General features: G+C 42.0%; 1 protein-coding gene across 1 annotated transcript; it reads left to right on the forward strand.

Annotated features, from left to right (window-relative positions):
* The first annotated feature begins 9,922 nt into the window (after positions 1-9,922).
* urb1 (URB1 ribosome biogenesis homolog) lies at positions 9,923-23,164 on the forward strand. Its single transcript, XM_070971217.1, has 39 exons — positions 9,923-10,091; positions 10,288-10,427; positions 10,510-10,661; positions 11,064-11,193; positions 11,278-11,374; positions 11,457-11,542; positions 11,624-11,749; positions 11,835-11,965; positions 12,047-12,242; positions 12,335-12,472; positions 12,592-12,759; positions 12,852-12,984; positions 13,092-13,214; positions 13,313-13,425; positions 13,539-13,658; positions 14,272-14,388; positions 14,489-14,627; positions 14,743-14,901; positions 15,023-15,222; positions 15,317-15,535; positions 15,617-15,802; positions 15,942-16,779; positions 16,898-17,102; positions 17,180-17,366; positions 17,441-17,499; positions 17,603-17,790; positions 17,890-18,000; positions 18,081-18,144; positions 18,229-18,397; positions 18,638-18,740; positions 18,836-18,996; positions 19,082-19,193; positions 19,389-19,495; positions 19,746-19,889; positions 20,083-20,192; positions 20,334-20,552; positions 20,701-20,942; positions 21,715-22,287; positions 22,934-23,164. The coding sequence occupies exons 1-39, from the start codon at positions 9,965-9,967 to the stop codon at positions 23,122-23,124; spliced, it is 6,783 nt and encodes a 2,260-aa protein (XP_070827318.1). The 5' UTR covers positions 9,923-9,964; the 3' UTR covers positions 23,125-23,164.
* The last annotated feature ends 965 nt before the right edge of the window (positions 23,165-24,129 follow it).

Raw genomic sequence — 24,129 nt, forward strand, 5'->3', positions numbered from 1 at the left:
TCTTCCTCTGACCACACAACCAGCAAGACTAAAGAGGGGAGCTCTTTCAAAGCTTCATGCAGATGGAGTGACAGAACGAACTGAAATAATATATAACCATGGAAACTATTTTTCTGTGCCATGAGTCAGTTGCTGTGATAATTTTCTTTGGCAGATATGAAGCTTTCATTTGGTTCCACAGGAAACATAAATGACCCACACCCTCCAATCACCAATAAATTATATTCCTGTATTCATAGCAGGCGAGCAAAAGTCATCTTATTTCACAATTTCCCCTGAACTTGTCAATCAACATCAACACATAAAATAATCAATAGTGAAAAGATAATAATGATTTGCTACAAGTAGTCACCGACCCTGCTGAGTTAACAGGGGGAAAAAAAACAAAATTATGAATGTCCATGTATAATTAACCCCTTTAAATCAGGTCCATATGCTGAACCAGGCTTAATGCACACAGTGGCCAGAGCGAGTGTCAGTCTCATTATGCTCCGCATGTACCAGAGGTTGCCAGGGTTCCACTGAGCAATGTTATTACACTGATGGTCCGAGCACATATTTCTTAAAGATATCAGTGAGATTATTTTTATGTTACACTGTTGTTATGCTTTCAAAAAGAAAGGATATGTCTGCAAAGATTGTTGTTTCACCAGTTATATATTTAGGGGTAAGGCATGAGTCCTCAAGGCTGCAAACTGCACCAACAATTTGTCCGAGGGTCACATGATCCCTGTGTTCATGCTCAGGAGACAACATAACAAGGACCAGAACTGAAGACTAAGAACAGTTAGCAATTCCTTATGAAGATGCAAATGCAAAACAGTTCTTTGAATGTCGTGCATTAAGTAGCTCAACACATAAAACCGAGGATTTACACGTTTTCCTATCGTATTTTTAGTCTCATCAACAGCAGCGTGGAAGCTGCAGATAGTCGTGTTATTTTGCAGGGTTGCAAGTCGGAAACCACAGTTGCCTCAATGAAGTGTTTTGTAGAATTTGTGGTTGTCTGCTTTCAGCATCCCTTTAAATGTATGATGCATTAATTAACTTGCCAAATACCTTTGATGGTTTCTTCATGGGCTGCACGGTGGCGCAGCAGGTAGTGTGCGTGCCTCACAGCAAGAAGGTTGCCGGTTCGATCCCCGGGTCAGGCGGGGCCTTTCTGTGTGAAGTTTGCATGTTCTTCCCGTGCATGCGTGGGTTCTCTCCGGGTACTCCGGCTTCCTCCCACAGACCAAAAACATGCTCATTAGGTTAATTGATGACTCTAAATTGTCCGTAGGTGTGAGTGTGAATGTTTGTTTGTCATTACATGTGGCCCTGCAATCGGCTGGCGACCGGTTCAGGGTGTACCCCGCCTCTCGCCCATTGTAACTGGGATAGGCTCCAGCCCCCCGCAACCCCGAAAGGGATAGGCGGTATAGATAATGGATGGATGGATGGTTTCTTCATGTTCTTACAGTTTTGTTGTTCATTTTAATAGCCATGGTTAATTATTTGTTTTCGTAATGATGGCACAATTAAGTATGAAGACTATATTGAGGCCAAATTGGGATTTTTTTTTCCAAAAAAACCCCAAAAACAAATAAAAAAAACCCCAGCAAAACCCTCCAAATAATTCACAAAACTCAACTTTTAGGTGCACAGCTACTGAGGGAAGTGCTATTGTCATAATCATTCAGCTATGAGCCAAAGCTCCAACAGGATTATGGGATAAGAGGTCAAGTGAGTCTGGCCATTTTTCTGAGGAAGTGCATGCTGGAAACAGCCGTCTTTTTGGACAATTAAGTAAAAGCAATCCCCCACCAGCTGCCAGCAGTGATGATGGAAAGGGAGGAAAGCTGTCTGAAACCTGCTGGCCATGAGGGCTACAGTCATCCTCAGACCACAGAGTAGGATGTTGCCTGGTAAAGTCAACATCCTATTCTATGGTCTGATACACTTACTGTGTGTCTGCTCATCCTTTGGCTGTCATAAATTTCCACTAATTCACATTCCACAAGTCTCAAATTTGCACTTGCTCACAGGTTCTCATTTGTATTAAATACAAAAATCATGAGCAATAAAAATCAAAAATCATACAAAAATCATGCTGCAATAAAAGTGTGTATAACATAGAGGATGAACAGATTATATTTAATTCAGATTTCTATATTTTACATCATGCGTATAGAATACCACAGCCTATTTGGCAGTGTCATATTGTAATTCTGACTATAATGAAAATATTAATCATATTACCTTTGATAATCAAGTCTCATTTTGCTTCACGTGAGGGGATTACAAAAGCTAACATCCAGCAAATAGAAATATTTACAGAGCAACAAGATTTACTTTCTAAAAAAGAAATCAGGCTGGCATCTTACTTGGCTCTTTCAATCTCTTGGGTGATAAATGTGAAAACAACTTTCTATGAGCTTGAGTGTCCCTGCTGTATTTGTCCTTGGGGCAAAGCCTTCAAATTATAAAGACTTAGATTTTGTAAAGGCCAGACTCAGCTGCTGAATCGAGGAATCTTCCCTCATATTTATACTGTGAGAATCTCAGGAATACAGTGACATCAAAGGGCAATAACCCACAGCTGTGACCACGTACATTCATTTTTCTCAAGTCCGGACAGCTGGTCAGTCATGATCTATGACCCAAGTGAGAACTGCTATAGCATGCAACACGGTCTGTTGTGTAAAATAGCCCATCTTGGGAAACATAAGAAATGGCTGTCAGGAGTTGAAGAACAAAGCTAAATAGTGCACACTTAGGGATGCAGTATAAAAGTGATGGGGAGTAAATCTAAGATATGGCCCCTTCGGAAGATCCTACATCAGTATGTCATGTTTCAGTGTTAGTCACGCACAGATGTTCTAGAAGAGAGCTGCTACGATACTGTCAAAGCCATATGTGCTTTGGTTTGCACAAACACTATAATCAGTAGCTCTCTATAAACCAGCTACTGAGCCCACAGCTAAAAATACACAGGCAAGGTTTCACATTAGAAATTAGGGATAAATATACCGGTATAATCATTTTAATGGTGAAAGAAATTATTTTATAACCTCAGATATAGTAAATAACCACATCCCGTTTGTACCCTTTGATGATTTGCTGAGGTTTTGAACCCAAATCCTCTGCCTGAAGCACAGGGAGTCATTCTGTTCTCTGACTCATCGGTTCAGGAACCTACAGCCAACGCCTGTAGCCAAATAATTAACAAATGGTGAGGCTGTCGTAAGAGATAGAATAGTTGTATGATCAAAGAAGGGTGGGAGAGGCTCAGGATGCAGGATGGGAGACAGCTCATGGCTTCTACATGTCAGTAAGGTCAGAGACCGGGTGCCAGTGCAGAATCAGCATTTCAAAGGCTGAAACCTTTCCAGGGTTTTTTCCAATTCAGCTGAAAGCATGACAAACAAAACTAATCTTTCAACATGTTTCGTGTTGAGTTAAAGCTCAGTTTTTTTTAACTGATTCACATGCATGCACTGTCCACCACATCCCCCACAGTCAAACAAAATGCAAGTCAGATAGGGGATTCTCACTGAATTATTGGTAAGAATACGAAAGACTGAAATGCTGAGTCATATTAAAATTCACTGCTCCCTCTTCTTCTTCCCAAGACCCCAGAATCCCAGAACCCCATACCAGCTTCAAGTTTAGACTTTTCTTCCGGTCCAGCTCCTGTGCACATTGGACAAAGAAGATATGCTAAACTTACCTGACATTTCATTAAACCTGCTGTAGTGGAAACCAGCTAAATGATGTGATCCTGTCAGGGTCTCCTCTGTGGTCTCTTAATAGCTGGTTCTACCCAAAACATCTACTAAGAAAGGGAGGGAATCCGGGGGCCTCCATAGCAGGTGCCCAACCTTTAGGTTCCATTGCAGAGGTATGCATTTACAAGAAAGATGTGAAACACATAAAAGCTCCAACCAGTGATTCTTAAACTTCAATATAACTGAAAGAAAATTAAAAAACTGAAAATGGGAGCTATGTGTATCATGAAAACTTCTAGATTTCATCGTTAGTGAAAATGAACCTCACACTCCAAGTGGAATAGTAATTAATGGAAAGAAGAAATAACTCTAAAGTCATTTTAAAAAGTATGGCTCACATTCAAATGATAATTCTCCTTATGACCTCTGCTGAACCAGGAGATTGGTTAATAATTCACATTTTGCTCTGACAGAAAAGCCTCTCGGAAAGAGCTGCTGTATCACATCTTCTGACTGAGGTACAAGAAAACCCTGTAACCTCTCCTCATTTACCTGCTCACGCTGCCCTACACCATTCTACTGTCTTATATGTGGAATAAGGACCATACGAGTAATGACAGGATTCAACTGGCACTCCACAGTGACACTTTCTGACGGGCAACCATCTCCTCAGAATTAATGGCCTTTGGTTTTGGGCATGGTTCCACTTTAAAGACCACCAGGCAGCTAGAGGACAGACTGATGACGGAGAGACAGAAGAAGTAGTGCAGACATGGGACTTCAACAATGGGAAATCATCTAAATTCGAGACTACAAACAAACACGCACTGATGTTATCACGGCCCACAAGTCTTATAAGAAGACATGAATTCATCATCCTTACACTGCGGGGGAAAACTTGAGGAAGAGATATACAGAAAATAAAAGCCAATATAAACAAAAAGACCTCCCTTTGATGCACAGAACAAAACCATTTCATTCATGAGAATGGGGAGGGGGGGTCACGGTGAGGGTACCTCACTAAACTTCACTTCCGATGTCATGCTCGGTGAGCCTGGGCCAAAGATGTTGTTTTAATGGGGTGCGGAGAGAGGGAACAGGCAGAGACAGCAGAAGGATACAATAACAGGGTGTAATATCCACCAAAGTGTTTTTCTAATCACCACAGGGAGCCTGCAGGAGCGGAAGACTCTCCAGACCATCCCAGGTCTGGCATTAACATTAAATCCAGTGCATTAATATGTCAACTCTGCAATCACTAATAGGTGTCTTCATGTCTATGTATCATTAACTTTACATCTCCACAGTGGATCCTAGTGCATAATGTACAAGACTGGACACTGACGCAGAGCCACTTGCATTTTTATGTTCCGTAATCTCTCACTGGATATTGTGCTGTGCCTGAAAAGAGTTTTTTCAAACAACAAAGCTTATTAAGTGTAAGAGCAGAATAACTTTTGAGCAATGAAGATCAGATTAGCTCAGATCAAATACAGTCAAGTCGTATAGAAAATCATCTTTCAGAACCAAAGAAATGAGAGCTAATACCCTCTCTTGTAAAACCAAAGCTGATACATTTCTGAATATCAGCTATGAAACTCTACTCCACATTGTACTTCTTACTCCACTGCTTTTGAAGGATGTACTTATTCACTTTGCAGATAAATATTTAACATAAAAAACATATCTGCTCATAAGAGATGATGCATTGCCCTTGACTTAATTACACTATTTAAACTAATTAATTCAAAAACAGGACTGGCTGCACCAGCTGATACTTTAATGCATGAGAATGTAACATAAAGAAAGGGGCCATTCTTGATAATGAGTACTTTCAATATTCACATTTACTTTTACTCACATAGTGTTTTTGGACTGTCACTTGCAGTTGAGCTTTTCTTTCTGCTGTGGTTTTGCTACTTTTACTTCATCACATGATTTGAATATTTCTTCCACATACAGTAGGAGGGTCACAGCAATAATTTAGTGGAACAGCTGCTGGGATTTCACATTGAGAGGATATGGGATGTTATGAAGTGTCCTGCGGTACACATAAAATTACTTTTACAAGCAGCAAATTTAGGCAGCTTATTTCTAGAATTGCAACATAACTGCTAATTATGTAAAATGTATGAAAAAGTTGTGCAACATTCTCACTTCTATATCATCAGTAGGGTCAGCCAAGGTGATATTTAGTGGTTCACACTCACGCATTTGGAAAAAACAACATTTTTTTGCACTGTTTTCCAAAAGCACTTTGCAAGCAGCACTGTTTTCAATCAGCTTGCTGAATAGTGACAACCCACAGGCTGGTGGCATGTCCCAAGGCACTGAACCCAATATGGGTGCAGCACAAACAGTCTAAATTTAATAGGACTTCAGAAAGCATCCTACTTCTCCTTGTGGTGAGTGACTCTGAGGAACAGAAACATCTGTACTTTACGTGAGATGATCTCCACATCTGGCCTGAGCCCTGATTGTTTCAGGGGTGTGGGCATGCACCAACAGCTGCAGCCAACCACTCCCAGATGTTTCTGATAGGCCAAGTGTCTAGCTGTTTGTTAAGCGTGGGGTGATCTTTGATCCTTCGACAGCGTTGGCTGTAGTGTTATCGTGAGGAGGACTCGAGAGGCTCTGAGAGGCACACAACGGAAGCACAGCAACCTCACAGAAGGCCCTGTGGTGCACTGCGGTGAAAACAGGCATGGTAAAGTGGCTTCAGCTGTGGAAAAGAACTCTTTGGAAACCACCCAGCATCTCTATCCAGACCCAGTTGCGCTACTGGCATCGTAATAGTGGAAGTAAACACATAAATATAATATATAACCTTGTGATTTACAGTTGCACCGAAAGGAAAGAGAAAAGTGTGTAACCTTTGAGTGTGTTTTTATATGAAAGAAATGAAACTTTGCAATAAAAACGTAAAAAATTATAACTCGTAAAAACGTACATGTTAATGTGTTCAACGAAATTATGCTTTGCTAAATTTTTACTCTGAAATGCTTTTTCCATGATATATCAGCACTGATTAGTGTAACACATTGTGACATGGAGGACAGCAAAGTCTTAAATAATCTTCTTTTTCTTCTTTTCCACTGCAAAAAAGGGAAGAAGTCTGCCCTTCTGCTGACATGATCACTCTGCCTGAGCCACACGTGGCTACAACCTCTTTGAACTGCTGAGCATCCTGTTCCTACAGCCCAGGGCTATAAAGGCCTTACCATCCCTGTCATCGTTATGACAGGCTTTATACACCCACCATTTTGTTTAAAAGAGAAGTGGTGCACACCAGGCCAGAACTTCAAAAATAAACATGGCATTTATGGACCGGAAAAGGCTTCACATTGCTGTGCCACTCCTGCTTCCTCTCTCATCCAGCATAGCTTGGTCCCACTGCAAGAGCATTTCAGCAGCAGCTCCCAACAAGGCAGCATGGGAGATTTTTTTCTTTATTGTTATTGAATGCTCATGCCTTGGGGTTTAGAGCATATATCCAACAGCATTAACACACTGGACAGACCCCAGTCTCATCAGGGTGGACATACTACTAGGAACAGCATCCCCTAAGAAAGGGTGACATTTTGGTAATGAGCAGCTTAAATGTTCTTCCTTCATCGGGGTTGAGTGTACATGTCCTTCTCCTTTTACAGACAAGAGTAACAGTTCCTGACCCAGCCCAAACTCTGAGAAGACAAGGAAAAAATTGTAAGATAAACAAAAATCCTGCAAAATAATCCTGCACTCACTATGAAAACAAATCCCAGCTTGCTGTGTATCAACAAAGGGTAAACCCATATTACCAAACATAACTGCTCCGAAAATCCCTGAAATCTGATCAGAAAGTCAATTTGCTACTGTCATTTTTTTCTGCTGTTGTCATGCATTTAAAAATACAGGAAAATATATGGAATTACTGCCATGTCAGGCTTGTTTTGGCCCAAAGTCCCTCTCAGCCAGACCTCAGGTGAAGGTGGTGGGTGACAGGGGGTTCCTCATTTATGGGACTGGGCGGCGCCCTGGACAGCTGCAGGAACTAGACGATTCATCAAAATGAAAGAAATTATGTGTTCAACCTGAACATCTCTGCAATTCTAGGATCAAAGAGTAAGCCAGACATGATAATTGGTATTAGAATACATCTCTCATTGTATAAACACAGTTACAGGGATGGTATTAGCAGGAATTATGATACCAGCTGTAAATAAATTTAAAATCTGCTTTTGTATGAAAAACATAAAAATTCAGACTCATTGTCATCAGGTTTGACTGTCAAGTCAAATTATTTACCAGTGTCATGTTGTCTAGTTTTAGCTGTGCACGAATGATTTCAGAGATTTCAGTTTCAGCATCATATTTTGCTCATTTTCCCTTTTAATTCTCTCTTTACGTGCTGTGATTAAAGATATATTTGAATCTGTTTTGCCATGCCTTGCAGGCATTCATTCACTAAATATTCTGTTCAGTCAGTAGCTGTCAATGAGCTACCACTGACACTTTGGCTAAATTGCATCATAACCTTTGGGCTATAAAGTTTCAGCAATCAATTTTTTATAAGAATTATGTCACAATTGAATTTTGTGCACCTTCAGGTTAAGCATGAGGCTTGAAACAAGACATGTATGGGTGTCATTCTTCCCTATCAGCAAAAATCAAACATTAAAAGCTCCATTACACTAAGGAGTTTAGGATTTAATAAATGGGCTCCAATCTACTTGCACTGTATGTCCCCAAAAACAGTCTGGTAAACAGCATATTAGCAGGAGCTTTTCAGTTTACACCCTGTAATATTGCAGATAGTTTTGACTGCATTGTATCACAGGCGGAGCCATATTTGCCCAATTTAGGACCTCATTTCTAAAAATTCTGTAAAGTAGTTTCTGGTGGTTTCTGCACCACAGGCAGATGTGTTTTATAGCATGCACAGCGAGCTGTAATCAAAATCACCAGAATCCCAAGTAAAACAATAGCAGACTGCCTGCAGGCCCGGCCTCACAGTGGATCTTCTGTCTTGAAACAGTGAATATGGAAGCCCCTCACAATAAACTACCTTACAACTTACAACATATTGCATCATGTTGCTTATTTGAGCTTCTTGAAAAATCTGGACAGCTGCTGTATAACAATCTACCTGCAAGTCAAAGCAAAGTTTGTGCAGCCCTCCCAAGTTCTCAAACCAAGCAAAGGTGACCCCTGGAGGCCATCCAACTGAATGACAACTGAAAGAGAAAATTTATTGAAAGAACACAAAACTGCACAGGTTTTTTTTTTTTTTCTGCAATTCCTTTTACAGTGGAAAAGCGTGTTACGTCATCCAAGGTCACTCCACTCAATAATATCATTGTCTTTCACAGCAACCATTAAAAGCAGATGTGCGTCGCTTTGAAAAGCTGCCGTCGACATGATGCAGCCTGCTTTATAAAGCAAAACTTTCTAATTCAGCATTGAGTGCATTTGCCAGATGAGCTTCTTGATTTTCCCATTTCATGAAGAACTGACATATAAATGATTACTGAAGGACAAAATGACAAAGTGGATGTTACATTAGAGAAAAGTCAAACGTTGAACTGGACTGAACTGGACTTTGACATCAGCTTTGAGAATTGGTAAGGCAGTGCCTGAGAAGTTTTGTTGGGAAGAGGCTGCACTTTGGTTGTAAACCACACACCCTTCAAATAAGCTACAAAGCTCAACCACAACTATGTCTCCATGGTTTCAGCAAAATGTGTGTTTTCCCAAAATTATGCTGTAATTGAGTGAAAACTAAAACAAGGCATGTTGAAAACTGAAGTGTACAAACCAAAAACTGCACTTAGATCAGGATGTGTTTTGTCAAAACTTAAAAAATAAACTAGATTTATTCAATACTTAGTAAACTCCAGGTTTCTAGAAAATAGTGGTGTTATCTCTGATACAGTGTAAAAAGGCTCATTTGTCATAACATTCGAGCATAAAGCACAAATAATACATATAAAAATATAAATGCCTTCTTGTGAGACTTCCTACCAGACCTACATCATCTGTGCAGGGCTGATGCAGCCTTAGCTTTAGGGCTGTAAAGGGTGGCGCAGGAGCAGGTTTCCTTTGCAGCAGCCTAAGCGGAACTTAAGTTCAGCAGCAAATGTTTCCGACCGGATGACAGTTTCGCCGGACAACCGTCTGTTTACACCACAACGTGGGACACTGTGACAGAACTTTCATGGCAGGGGATTAATTAAAACCAAAAGTTACTCATATCTGTTTTTACTCATATTAAAATGGGTCGAAAGCGCCACAGCGAAGAGTCGGCGGAGTCAAACACTCCGGGGAAAAAGGAGAAAGCTCCGGAGTTCAATGGGACCACTTTTAAAGCCATGCTGAAGGAGCCCAGCACAGCCATGAAGGGTGAGGGTATATGTAGAGATTTTTTACACACGCCTGTCATAACTGACACCAAGCCATATTAGCGATTCATCCATTCATTAATCGTTCATTCATCCAGTTTTGTGCAGTCAGTATTTGACCACCATCTTTCTTGCCGTAGTATCTGCAGGGCTCTGCTCCTCTGCTCTGGTTCATTCTTACTTTTAATCGCCTGCAGGACTGCGGACATTCATATCCACCGCCAAGAAGCTGCCATGCTCGGACCTGTACGATGTGGTTGAAGGTTATATTAAAATATCCCTGGAGTGTGCCGAAATATTCAAACTGCTGGAGGGAGAAAAGCATGTGGAGAGTGAGGTGAGCTGGTTTCCTCAGTGGATGGGACTCACTGCCTGTTCTTTACCAGGTCAAGTCCTAATCAGATCTCTCCTCTGTCCAGATGATGCTGATCTTTGAGAGCCTGGAGATGATCCTTCTGAGGACAGCCAGTGACCTGTCCCATTTCAACATGGTTGGCAATGCCATTGTGAAAAAGACTGTTTCAAGCTACATGAAACTTCTGCAGGGATCTTTCCATTCAGAAAATCACAGGTTGGTGTAAATCAGCTCACCAAATGTCAGTCCTCAGCAGTTTAATATTTGCCTCCTGCTCATAGCCCTAATGTTGTGTTTTCTGTTGTAGGGTTGCAACTAACCATTATTTTCACCATCAATCAGTGTGCTGATTGATCGTTTCATCTATAAAATGTCAAGAAATTGTGAAAAACACTCATTCTGCTTCTTTTGTTCAACCAACAGTCCAAAACCCAAAGTCTCTTTATTACTATGATGAATGACTAAGAATCGCATAAAATCCTGACATTGGCAAAGCTGGAGCCTGCAAATGTTTGACAGTTTTGCTTGAAAAATGACCATTGGTAGATTTTCAAAAGAGTTGGCGATTAAATTCCTTTCCATCGACTTACCCCCGCTGCTCTGTTCTGTTGTGCGCAGGTTTGTCCGTCAGTGCCTTGGTCTCCTGTCCGCCTTGGTGTCTCAGGGTCCAGAAGCTGCCAGAGAGGTCCTAAGTCACATTCACATCAATAAAGCTCTGTCTGGACTGGCAAAGAGAAAGAATAAGAAGGTGCTCTGCAGCATTTGTGGTTTTCAGTTTTCAGCGTGTGGAGATCAGTATCATATGTTTACAGTCTTCTCTGTATTTCTCCAGGGGGCACCTGACATTCGCATGGCTTTTATCCAGTTTGCGCTGTCGTTTTTGGTGTCTGGAGATAATGCAGCAGTCGGACAAATATTAGAAACCAAAGGTAGTGATTAGATAAGGATTAAAATATACACAGTGTGCTCTTATGTGTGTTGTGCATGACACGTTCATTTGGTCTGTGTCAGAACTGCTGCCAGAGATCCTGAGCACAGGTGTGAGGGAGGACAGGATGTCCATAGTCAGTCTGATTCTGTCCACACTGAGGACCAGAGTAAGTGCTCAGCAGGTCACACTCTCCTTTTCAAATTTATGGATTTGATAATTATATTTGTTGTTGCTTGTCTTGCCGCAGGTTGTACTGAACAAGGGCTTAAGTAAAACACAGAAGGTGCGTTTTTTCACACCTGCCGTGTTGGCCAACATAGCATCTCTGTATAAGTGGAACGGGATCGTGGATGCAACCACTGATGATCACACAGTGAGTTCTTCAGTTGAAACAAAGACTCTGTTATCCAGATTTGCTTTTCAACCTGCAGATCTGAATTTTATTTATTTTCTCCAAGATGCAAGAGGAGTCCGAGCATGCTGGGATATCTGCCGTCCGCAAACTTGTGCACAGTTTCCTTCTTGACCTGTGCTGCTCTCGTAAGCATGGTATCAGCTTTCATGATGCTAGCTTTGGCACGGCTGGCAGGTAAGTAATCAATGCGTCAAGTTTACTTTGTACGCTTCTGGAAGCTCGTCAGGCTGATCGTAGGATTTTGCTTTTTTACAGACCTGGTAACATTGTCCTGCTTCAGTTCTTGGTGGGGCTGAAGCAGGCCACAGAGGATGGGTTGGTGGCGGAGCTGGTGGTGAATGTGCTGAAAGTTAGCCCCGACATTCTGGCCAGATACTTTCAGGAGACTCAGTATTCATACACCCCCCGGCCCAAAAGTGCCTGGCAGGACAATGTGAAGTTACTTAAAAAGGTAATGCTTGCTAGTATATTTGATTTTTATGAGGCTTATGTCTAGCTTGTCTATTTTGAAAAATAATGATCCTATTTGAATTTATTTGTCAGATCTATGAAGCCCAGCCAGAGATGTCCACAGTCTTCCAGACTTCTGAGGTCATCCCTCTCCCTCGCCTGCTTTCCATGATGATGGTGATATCTCTTCCCCCGGTCTGCAACAAGGCCTTCTTCACACAGGGCCTCAATGTAAGTGATATTCAGAAAGAAGAAATTCATCTGTGCTGCAGCTGCATTACAACAAAACACTAAAAAATGTGCAGTACTTTGTCATTTATTTTCCAAATATCTCCTCTTGTCTTGAACAGCTAGCCAACACAGCAGTGCAGCTCACAACTCTGTCCATGATAAATTTCATCTTGAAAAGAGCCAATAAGAATATAGAGTACCTTTTGGAGAAGTGCCACAGCTCAGGTCTGTACACTCTTGATGCAATGGGGGAATTGGTTCAGCAGTACAGGGAGACGCTCAGCAAGGTAAGCTCAGGAAAGTGCTGTCTTAATACCCACAAGCAGTAATGATGCGCCGTTAGACAACTCAAGTCTCCACTTTTCATTCTCTGTTCCAGATTTTGCCCGATATGACGAGTATAGTTGCAAAGTGGCAGTCTCTTAGCAAGAAAGAAAAGACAGATGATGAAGAGAAAAAGACCAAAACTGAAGAGAGTGCAGCACAGAGAGATGATAAAAACGAAATCCCAGGTATTGACATTTACAGAGCATGTGTATTATTTATGCTAATCAGTCCAGTAAAACAACAGGGATGACCAGCAAAGACACTTGACTGTGTTTCTTTTTATGTTGAGCAGTTGCTGAGACAGCTGAGGTAATCCTGCTGAAGGCTCTGATTCTTCAGGTCATATGTCTTTACCAGAAAGTAGTGCCACATCTGGTGAACCAGTGCAAATTTGACTTCAGCAAGCTCTTAAAAGGTGATGCTTATTTTTTTTATCATTGAGTTCATATAGAAGTTAAATTTTTCCAGTATGATGCTAATGGTTCTTCAACTATTTTTTTTTCACCTCTCCAGGGATTGTGTCAGAGAAGGGAATAAGGGAAGAAGTTCCTCCAGTTTTGCAGTATCAGATACTGCAGCTGGCCTTAGATCTCCCTGCAAGCAAGTTCTCCTGGTTCCGCATACAGGTGAAGCTGCTGCACTGCTGGTTTGATTTCACGGCTTAGACGTGTGTTTTCTGGGTGGACGGTGTTGCTTTATAATCAGCATTGTTTCTAATACGTATTGCTTTCCTTCCCAGGATGTTGCAGACACAGAGTCGACATCTGGAGAGAAGTCGGTACTTTACCTGCTTCTCAAGATGTTTGTCAGCAGCAGCAGCAACCACCTGAAAACCTCCACCCGGATGCTGGTTCTGAAAGTAAGCAGCATTTCTTCTTTTCCTCTCTACTTTTGCTTTCAGCTTGTGCTATATATGAGACACATAGATGCAGTTTATTGATATGTTAAGTAACTTCAAATCTTCCAACCAGGCAGACCTGAGACTTGATAATTGTTTTTATAGTTCACTTGTGTGAAGTGTTTTTTTCTCTATATGTTAGGAAGACTCTTCATCAACTTGAGATAAATAGAAGAAAAACTCAAATGCACTTTTTGAATACGTTAGCACATCCCCCAGTAGTTGCCAAGAGTAAAAGTACACCTTGGAGAATGTGTTATTTCATCTGATGGCACAGCATCATTTCCAGAGGGGATGTTAGCAGTTCTTCAGCTACATCAGGGAGCAGTTCAGCATTCACAGTTAAGAAAAGTAGCTTCCATATATTTGAAAGAGCCTCATGCATAATGATTCTGTGGTAAAAGTACATATTATGAAATGAGAGCAGCATATGCAGAAGTCTCTACATTAATATTTAACTCCAAAAGTTTCATGTAAACTTCACCAAATTTCTTCCAGCAGTAGAACTGAAACTCAGTCTTAGGGGGAAAAAAAAAAACTAACGGCTGTTTTGTATTTCCTGCCTCGTTTCCAGGTGCTTAAGGACAGTGGGGTGTTTGAGTACACCTGGAATGAGCTTGAGCTCTGGCTCGACCAGCTGACCAGAGTAGAGCCAGACCAACACGAGGCTGTCATCCAGTTCTTAGAGAGGGTGAGCCCATCTGCGTCACATCTTTGTTTCAACAAAATAAGACATTTTCGATCATGACTACAGTTATAATTGAGAGTAAACTCATGGTCTCTTACTCCAGGTGTTGGTGAAGCTTGTGTGCAATTCTCACACATACACAGATAAGGTCGCCAGCCTGGTCCAGGAGGCAGCTTATCTGCAAAGCAACCTGAGCAGCCAGGACGGCGACGCTGCCAGTATCCCAGTCTCACACATCGATGGTGAGCATTGAAAGACCGCAGTCAAGAGAAAGTGGTGAAGTTAATTCATCTTCCCGCTGTAAGCATGACTGTGAAACTTATTTTACAATCTGAGGTGTCTGACTCTGTCTTCTAGATGTCATAGACATGCTGGATGTCATTATGGAGGGGAATGAAAGTGAGATGGAGGAGTTCGGGCCATCTCTGAGTGAAGACCTCATTATCCAGACTTTCCCCTTCAGTGTCGTGGTACCTGCTGCCCTGGAGGCCCGAAACAAGCTGCCAGCAGACAAAGGTGAAGCTTGTCTACCTTAATTAGGACTAATAGTAAAATGCTAATTAACCGCTTGTTTTCTCTGTACTCATTTCAAAACTATTTATGTGATGTTAACCAGTCTCGTCTTTTCTTTCCTCAGGGATGATATTTGAGTACTTGTCTGCGGTGCTTTCAGATGTGTTGCACTGTCAGAGAGAGCCGCTCCCCCTCTGTCTGGCTCTGCTGCAGTATGATAAAGAGCTCGTGTCCTCAGAGCTCTCTGCTTCTCCTCATCCCTCCATCATACATCTTCATCAGTATTACTCCACATGGCTCCCACCACAGTGCCGGGAAGAGCTGGTCAGTTTTTAATGGAACAAGAGTTTCTTTACCTGAAAGGGTGGCGTACTTCTCATTTATTTATGTAGAACATAACGGATCATTCTTCTTGCAGTTCAAGTCCTCTGAATGCCATTCAGCGGGATTGTCAACACCCACTTCATTCACTGCACTGATGAAAACTGCGTATAGCCAAGGAGTGAGCGCTTTGCTCGAGGACGCCCTCAGGAATAATGTGGAAGGAACTCTAGCTTCCATGTTGATGGCTGAGTTTCCAGTAGCAATCAAGCAGGTCTTACTCTACATAAAATCAGCAGTGGAAAACTTTGGCACGGTAAGAACACAAAAGACGCTTCACAGTTGCTACAGTTACTAAGTTAAAAACATACACAACACATCGTTTCCTTCTGCACAGTTCTCCAAAGACACAGGAACTGCCCTTCTGAAGATATTAATGGGAATACTCCAGGATTTGTTGACCAAGTTACAAGGCTTTCAGGAGACCACAAACCCTGAGCCAGCAGCCGAGAACTCCCAAGAAGGATCAGACCTCTTCCTGGAAATCAACCAGCCGTCCACAGTAGAAGCAAATAAAGAGCAGGTTGGGAATAAATTCAGCTTTTATAGTGACTTTTATTTGATGGATTTTTTTTCTTCTTCAACCCTTGGACAATATTATCAAGTTTAATACTGCTATTTTTAGAATTGCTGATTCTAATATTGGCACCCTCTGTGTTTAGATCCTTCTTTCTGCACTTGGCTCCATCTTCAAGCATCCATGTTTGGAGCAGTGGTTTCTGGCTCTGGAGCTGGCAGCTTTGCCTCCTCACACGCTGAACCCGGTCAGACTAAAGCGCATGTGTGCTCAGCTGAATGATGACATTCTGGCGTTACTGAAGACCAGCGCCCCCACTCTCCGTGATCTGGGTCACCTGGAGTTTATTTGTAGCTACATGAGTGCTGTAGAGAAAGCTGTGCTCAAAGAACTGATAGAGAAGGGCTCCCAGGCAGCAACAAAACAGTCCAGAGCTTTCCAGGCCCTCCTGTCTCTGCACAGCTACATGGACTTTTGTAGTCTGAGGGAGGTGGTCTCCAAGTTGCTACTCCTCCCCCAGGAGAGCCTAATCTCCTCCAGCAGTAAGGGCACACAAGCTGAGCTTAGTGTCTACGGTCATGCAGCAGTGCAGATCCTCACAGAGGCTAAAGCTAACTCATCCCAGGACCACAGCATCTTTCTGTCTCAGGCGCACATCCACGGCCTGGGGACCCTGCTGCTGTCCTGCTCCAGCCCTGCGCTGGAGGCCTTCCTGCTGCACACTCTGTCGAGTGAGCCAGGCACCGCCAAGCTCATCCACACAAAAGTGCTGCTACACTGCCTTCAGTGGCCTCACCCAGACACTCAGGCCATCAGCTCTCTGCTGCTGCAGAACTGCTCCACACACCGCCTCTGCTTTGAGGTGTGGTGCCTCGAGCCAGCAAACATGGAGAAGCTCTCAGACCACACAGAAACATTCCTTCCGCTAATTAACACTTACCTACAGGTGGCAAGTAGAGAGGATCCGGCCAAGCCCAGTGATGGTTTGTTCTAAAATAAGCTCTCTATTGTCTTAAAGCACACAGGATTTATGTCACTCTTTTTTCTCACATTATCACTTGTACATAAATTTAGCTATGCTCATTTGCTGTGTTTTTATAGTGCAAAAAGAAGTCTTAAAGGCCTTGAAGCAAGCGCTGCTTGGAAAATTGTCCCAAAGTGTTTTGGGAAACCTGACAGAGGACTCTGGAGCCCAGCTTGCTGGAACAGTTGCCAGCCTGATCAAGCTCTCTGCAAACATCAAGGACACCAGGGACCTGATTAACAAGCTTCCCAGTGCTCTTCAAAAAGTGGACAGTTTTGAAAGGTATTACTGAAGTCTTAATGCTATAAATAAATGATCAGTATCACAAGTTGTTCGCTAAATGCTGTTTTCTCTTCCAGATGGCAACTAGTAGATGTTATCACTGATAAAGTGGCTGATTGCCCAGAAGAACAAGAAACCTGGAGGAAGTCTGTCACCAATGCTGCCCTCAGGTGTCTCATTGCCGCTTACAGTCACTGTAAGGATCAGACTGCTTCCTCGTCAGAGCAGGAGAAGAGCATCCTGGAAAGACTACAACGACTCCTGGTGGGTTGATGTTCCTCACACATACATGTTTTGTTTTTACCTCATGCATTTCATAATTTATCCCCTTTCCACAGACGTCAGCTGAAGACGTCAGTGCATCTGAATGGAACAGTTTTGTCAAGAATGGACTGAAGTAAGATGTTCGTCTACATCCTCTCTGTCAGATGTCGGTTCAGGAGCAACACATCAGATTATTGTTTTTAATCAATGACCTGAAAGACAGTCGTCTCCTTTAGATATCGCTACAGAGATCATCACTTTCTGGACACACTGAGTAACCTGTTGGAACTGATGTACAGCAGCAGTGAAGTCCAGAAGGATCTGATACCTTTATCTACCCTTCACATGATGACCAGCAGCCATTCTCTGTTCCTGCCCACCATGTTGGACGCCAGTGAAGAGCTTAGCACATGTCAGGCTAAAGGTACGTATGGAGCAGAATAGAATGAGGAAAAATCTGAAATTACACACCTCAAGCTTTATCCTTCAACTCTATTTTATTCTTATTTTGTTGTCATTTCAGAAGCATTAGTGTCTCTTCTTCTCTGTTTGGTGAAGAAATGCCCAGCAGTCTGTAACATCAATCACTTTGTTGTACTTTTGGGAGCATATGGAGTTACACTGAGTACTTCAGGTAAAACGGGAAAAGTGAGTTTTTTTTTTCATGTGTGTTTGTTATCTTTCCTCCCTCTTACATCTTGTTTTGGTTTGCAGACCAGAAACTATTACTGCTTCTTCAGGAATATGAACGAAACAATGTCAGTCTGCTGAAATTTCAGTAAGTTCCTTCATACATGTAAGCTGTACATGCAACAAGTAGGCTTGTTATTTGCAAAAACTGAATGTGTGTTTTCCACTGCAGATCCTTCTTGTGGGGCCCCGCAGCGGTGGAGCACCACAAGACCAGAAAAAGCCTGGGAGCTTCTCTGTGGAAGCAGGCGAGCTCAGACGACCTGTTGGCCCTGCTGAAAACCGACAAGATGCTCCAAACTATTGCACACTTTCCCCAACAACGCAGAGTCATCCTGCAGGTTGACATTTTATTTCAGATTTACTTTCCAGAACAGCATTAAAATCAGAGGTTACCTTGTTTTCTCAAATTCCTCTGGTGATATGCATGCAGAATGTGTTATAAGTCCACAGAGGAAAATGTTTGATGCATTTTTTTTCAATGCTTTGTGATCGAGTGGCTGCAGATCTAAAGGGATAAGTGAGAAAATTAGCTTTTTGTTATTTGGATAGACCTTTTATATCTATTTCTTCTGTAATAGGATGGTAAGGAGCTGCTGTACAGTAGCAATGCAGTAAAGGACCTTGGGAATTTGTATGATCCCTGTTTTCTTCTGCCTCTGTTCAGCACGATACTGCAGCCAGGTCCGTATATTCAGTTGCTGTTGTCATTGCCCCTAACCAGTTAAGGTTATCACTGCTTTGTTATTCTTACATTTTCCCCCTTTCCTGTCTGATAGAGTGCGTCATTGACTGCCCCAAGTTTGTATCCAGCCATGCCCTCGGAGTGACGGTGATGGCTCTAAGCAGCTATGATCCAAAAATGAGAGCGGCAGCGTGTCACGTGCTGAGCTGTTTCTACCAACACCTGGAGGGTGCTCGATTCAGAGAGAGGAGACAGGTAAAGTGTTGGGGAGGTGGTGTGTGAGTATTTAAATATGACAGTCTCCTCTACAAACACTGATCAGCTCGTTTTCATCACATAGCTGCTGTACTTGATGGACATGGTGAAGAATGGAATCCAACAGCAGAATCAAAGACTTCCATTTGTCCTGACCACTTACATCACCAAAGTGGCTCAGCTGATGCTCAAACCTGGTGTGTAACACATTGAGACTGTTTTAAACCAATAAGAAGCTCAGCACGTTGAAATTGAAATCTTTTTTGTTTGCTCTATTTGTTGTAGCTGTATCTCCTAGCTATCTCTGGTATTTATTTTACTGTTGTCTGCTGCATAACCAAGTTTGCCGACAGGATCTTTGACCTTTTTCCTTGTTTTTCTTGATTTTTCAGAGGACCACATGTATGTGGTGTTAAACCGGTTCCTGCTGTCTCATCAGAGTTTGGACTTCAGAAGAGTCCCTGAGTTCTTTAAGCTATTCTACGGCTTTGACTTGGAGGTAATGAAACATAGATACACTGAAAACATTGTTTTCTTGTACTGCAAGTGATTAATCATGATTGGTGCATTCTACCCTCGAAAAAAAAAACAAATGACAGGCCAAATAAACACTGCTTGTGTCAACAGCATCTAACCTTCATCTGTTTGTTTTTGCGAAGCTCAGGCCTTTTTTTAGACTCATGTTATCTGTTTTTCTGACGTGTTAACCGTGAGGAACCATGACGGATTTGTCTGTTTTTTTCCTGCAGCACAGAACAGAACGTGAGTGGATCTTGAGTGTGCTGGAGGACGGGATAAGTGATGTGTACTGCTATGAATTATGTGACAAACAAGGCATCTTTCAGAGCCTTTTAGGCTTCAGCAGCAGCCCCCTGTGCGATGAACGCTGCCAGGTACAGTGTTGGAATCTCAGTGATGCAAAACATTAGCAGTCAAGTCATGACAGTCTGTGAGGAGAGGGATAAATTCAGACCAGAACAGTTTGACATTAAACATGAATACTAACAGACTGACATGCACTTCATACGAAAAACAAATCAATAGAGTTCTGTCTAATGTGCATTTATTCCACGTGTCTCTCTTTAGGCACACATTATCAGGGTGTTATGCCAGGCCGCCCGCGTGACCAGAGCAGCTTATAACCTCACCAAGAGCTGTGGGCTCCTGTGCTGGATAATACAGGTGCTTGAAAAAAGGTAAGCTTGAGAATAATGCCCAGTCTTAATTTTTGCTCTTTATTTTGATATTATCATTTATATTACTATAGTAATCTCTTCAGTCAGTTTCATATTTTCTTACTTCTTTCTTAGTCTATACTTACTTATTATCCTCCTCAGGAATCTAGACCAGCAGCTGCTGAGTGCCATCATAGATCTGCTCCATGTGCTGTGGTTTACTAACCTTGGGCAGAAGGAGAAGCAGGTGGATGGAGCCAAGACTACCTCCTCCTCCTCCTCCTCTACAGAGGAGAAACCTCAGAGCTCAGTGAAGTGTCTCCCACTTCCACTCATCAGTGAATTCCTGTGTGTGGCAACAACTATCAGCAGACACCTCAGGTAAAACTCTTCAGGTCCTTGACCCAAAACCTTTTAATCATACGCTGTGCTGCTGACAAATTCAAGATGTTTGCCGAAACCATATGTAATAAATGTCAACTGTCTTTTGGTCAAGGACGTCAGTGTTTCTTTGATCTCCTCCTGTCAGGTTGTGTGTGAAGGCCGCTCAGCTCAGCCTGTTTCTGCAGACTCTTTGCTCCATACTGCAGCATCGTGGGACAGCTCTCACTTTAAACAGAGAGGCTGACCGGCTAACACTCCACCCGCAGCCTCTCTCTTGTACCGAAGTCCTGGCTCTGCTTCTCTGCTGGGCCTCCCTGTCCCGCAACACAGCGCTCCTTAGCCAAATACAAGCCTTGTCTACAAAACACAAAATGAAGGAATTGCTGGGTGAGTGCCATTAAGCATATCGTTCAACAAATTCGATAACACTGAGAAGCTGTAAACAAAGCTACAAATGTTGTCATGGTTGTACACTTGTACTGTTATTAATGTTGCTGCAGTGGTTGGACATAATGGGTTGTTTGTAGTTGAGGTTTAATTACCACAAAATTAATGTTTTTCATTAATTAGTTATTTTGTCTACACTGTTGCTCAAACAGGTCTTTTGTGTGACTTCAATAATTACATAACTTGCTAACTATAGATTGCAGATACTGCAGATTGAAAAACTATGTTTTCTAATTTCTAATTTATATCCAGGCAGCAAGTCTTGGTTTGCAATTAATCCCCTTCTGTTTAAGCCCTGCTCTGTTGACCCCATGAGGCATCTGAACAGTTAAACAGAAAAAACACAGCCAAAAAAAACATTTATTCCCACAAATTATGACTCCTATTTAATATTAGGCTTTCAGGCTAACAATGAAGCCAAGCCCACGTTCGAAAGTTTGCACCCTGCAAGACGGTAACAAGACCAGCTCCAGTCAATACCTGCTCCAGGGTGGCTGCTCTCTGGCTGACCCTGTGTTCTCTTCTCTGTGGGGAAATTAATAGAAATGAAGCTTAAAAACATTGTTACATGTGATGGCATGACATGCTGGCCTCTGTCATCGGTTTCCATTACAGGCAGTGGACAATTTAGATCTTTGTTCTGTTTCACAGCGTCTAAATCATTCCTTGTTTCCTTAATGGCATAAACAGTTTTGTTCGTCTTCCTCCTCAGGGATGGGGAAGGATAAGACCCGAGGTAAAAGTTCCTTTTCCAAGGCCCGTGTGCCAAAAGACAACCTGGCAGAGGATGCTGAGAATGAAAAACAAGAAGACAGCCTCCTGAGAGAATGTAAATCTTACCTTGGCAGTGTCTTTGTTCACTGGGAGCCTGTGTTTCCCAGCGCTGAACCCCAGCAGGCTCCACACAAACTGGTTCCCAGTCGGTTGGCTGGTGATACTGCGCACCTGCTCACCAAGTGGTCCCTTAGGTGCTTGGTGGAGGACTCATATGATGAAAAAAGAGCAAAGGAATTTTTGTGCTGGGTCAAAAAGGCTGTGATAAAACACAGAGAAATTGTGGATGTTGTGTTACTCGATCCCGGCTTGAAAGCTGACCTCCTTCGACTCCACCATCAGGCCTTTGAAGATCAGAGTCACTCCAGCATTTCAGCAAGAGTGGAAACCATCCAGCTATTTACCAACATTATGGTATGCCTGCTAGAGGCCCAAGGCCACCTTCCAGAGCTGCATCAGGCAGTGGTCTCTGCCTGCCTGCCAGAAGCCACACATGATCAGTCAAGACATGGTAAGAGCCTGCTGCCTCATTCAGTCTCTGTTTGTGACTGCTCACGTGCATACAAAAAATATTATATATCAGTGTCCCACCATAACTGATTATCAATATGTGCATTTTGGTACAGATCCAGGTGCAGGTTGATTTTTTTTTCTTTCTTTTCCTTTTTTAAGATAGATAACTTTTTTAAAAAAACATTTATTTTCCTTTTCATTAGTGGACTGTGAAAGTGGATAAAGACATTGTGTTTTTCAACATTTATTATCATTCGCATCAAATGTGATGATGGCGCTTATACTAAACAATTCAGCTGTGTTGCTAAACACATTAGCAGAAATCTCATTAATTACAGAGCACATTTCCAATAAACATGGAAGAAACTTGATTTTGACTGGCTCTCAGGCATGACTGTCACCGAGGATATGCTTACCAGATAAGGATAATTTAGATATTTTTTAATGGTCTTAAATTATTAACCTTATTTGACTCATGCAGTACAAAGAACACCAACTAAAATATTAAAAACAGAAGCATAGATACATGTTAATTTTTTCTCTGTCAATATTTGGAAAAAGACAGATAATCCTGTGAGAGTGTCCTTAAGGAAGATGGCTGTTGAAGTGTATATTAATGAAGCTTCTTGTTTCCTCCTTTCCAGAAGCAGGCCTGTTTCTGTTGTCGCTCTACATTAATGAGCTGTGGAGTGGAGCCACGTCAGCAGAGCTGTTCCTGTCTCATGTCAGATTGGTGACCAGAGCCAAGCATAAGGGACAAAAAGCCGCCAAAACATCACTGACTCAGACTGCCATCAGAGCCATCTGTAAAGACATCATCACCATGACGAGTTAGATTTGACATCTGAACACTGCTGTGTTCTTTCAAATACGAAAACTTGTAGTCTTTTGCTGCTTTGTTTGTTTCTTGTAAAAAATATTTTGTAAAACTCTGTTGTGATTGTATGTGAACATTTTGGGTTTTGGAACACAAAAGCTTTTGTGGACTAAATTAAATATGTTTGATTCAATGCAGTAAAGCCTCCTTATTTTTTTCACAAACAATTTTATTATTTTTTAAATACTGTGAAAGAAGTATCACATCATACAGCACATCATACATAAATAGTGAAGATAAAACAACAAAACAAGGCTGTGCAGTATTCCACCCTGAAGGTTTTCAGGTCAAGAAAGAAAATCCCTCTGACGATAAATTAATACTCTCTACAGGGAGGGAGTCTATGAGTGGCTTCCAAATGTTCAGAAATGACTGATTAAGCAAAGCGCTGATCCTCGCATGTGCTAGTGAATTACATATCTCTTTTTACCAAAAATGACATTAGGAGGGATTTCCTGGCTCCATTTTAACAGAAGCAATAATTTATCGAGCAATTTAAATCTCAGAAAGGGAAATTACACATTTTTAGAGGATGAACCGAGAAGCTTCTCCAGCCGTCCTCCATGTACTGTATGGATTGCTGAATTGGTGAACAGAATAAAGGAGAAGCAGGAAGAAATGAAATAGGAGGAGTTATTCAGTTCAGTCCCAAAGATTCAGGGCACTGAGTTTGGGAGTTGCAGAAAAGACATGGGAAAACTTTCCTGAAATAGATCTGCCATGACCCTAATGCCCATGGAAAAAGCTGCCTTCTTGACAAAGCACACTAATACACCCATGCTCTCCTTGTACTTTTAACATCTAGGCCACATGTGCACATAGATTTTTTTTATTGATAATAACAAGAATATCTTTGCACTTTGCACGTATTCAGTGAAATGGAAAGAAAGCAGAATCATTGGCTACTCGTTCTTACACACAGCCTCAAAACCACTAATCTCAGATTTTTGTCTCCCCAACACA

The sequence above is a fragment of the Chaetodon trifascialis genome, chromosome 9 (genome assembly GCF_039877785.1).
Source record: "Chaetodon trifascialis isolate fChaTrf1 chromosome 9, fChaTrf1.hap1, whole genome shotgun sequence".
NCBI lineage: Eukaryota > Metazoa > Chordata > Actinopteri > Chaetodontiformes > Chaetodontidae > Chaetodon > Chaetodon trifascialis.

Coding starts and splice junctions, on each gene's coding strand:
- urb1 (XM_070971217.1), top strand. CDS start 9,965: ATGGGTCGAAAGCGCCACAGCGAAGAGTCGGCGGAGTCAAACACTCCG. Junction 18,997..19,081: donor GATTCAGAGAGAGGAGACAG/GTAAAGTGTTGG, acceptor TTCATCACATAG/CTGCTGTACTTGATGGACAT. Junction 19,194..19,388: donor TCAGCTGATGCTCAAACCTG/GTGTGTAACACA, acceptor TTGATTTTTCAG/AGGACCACATGTATGTGGTG.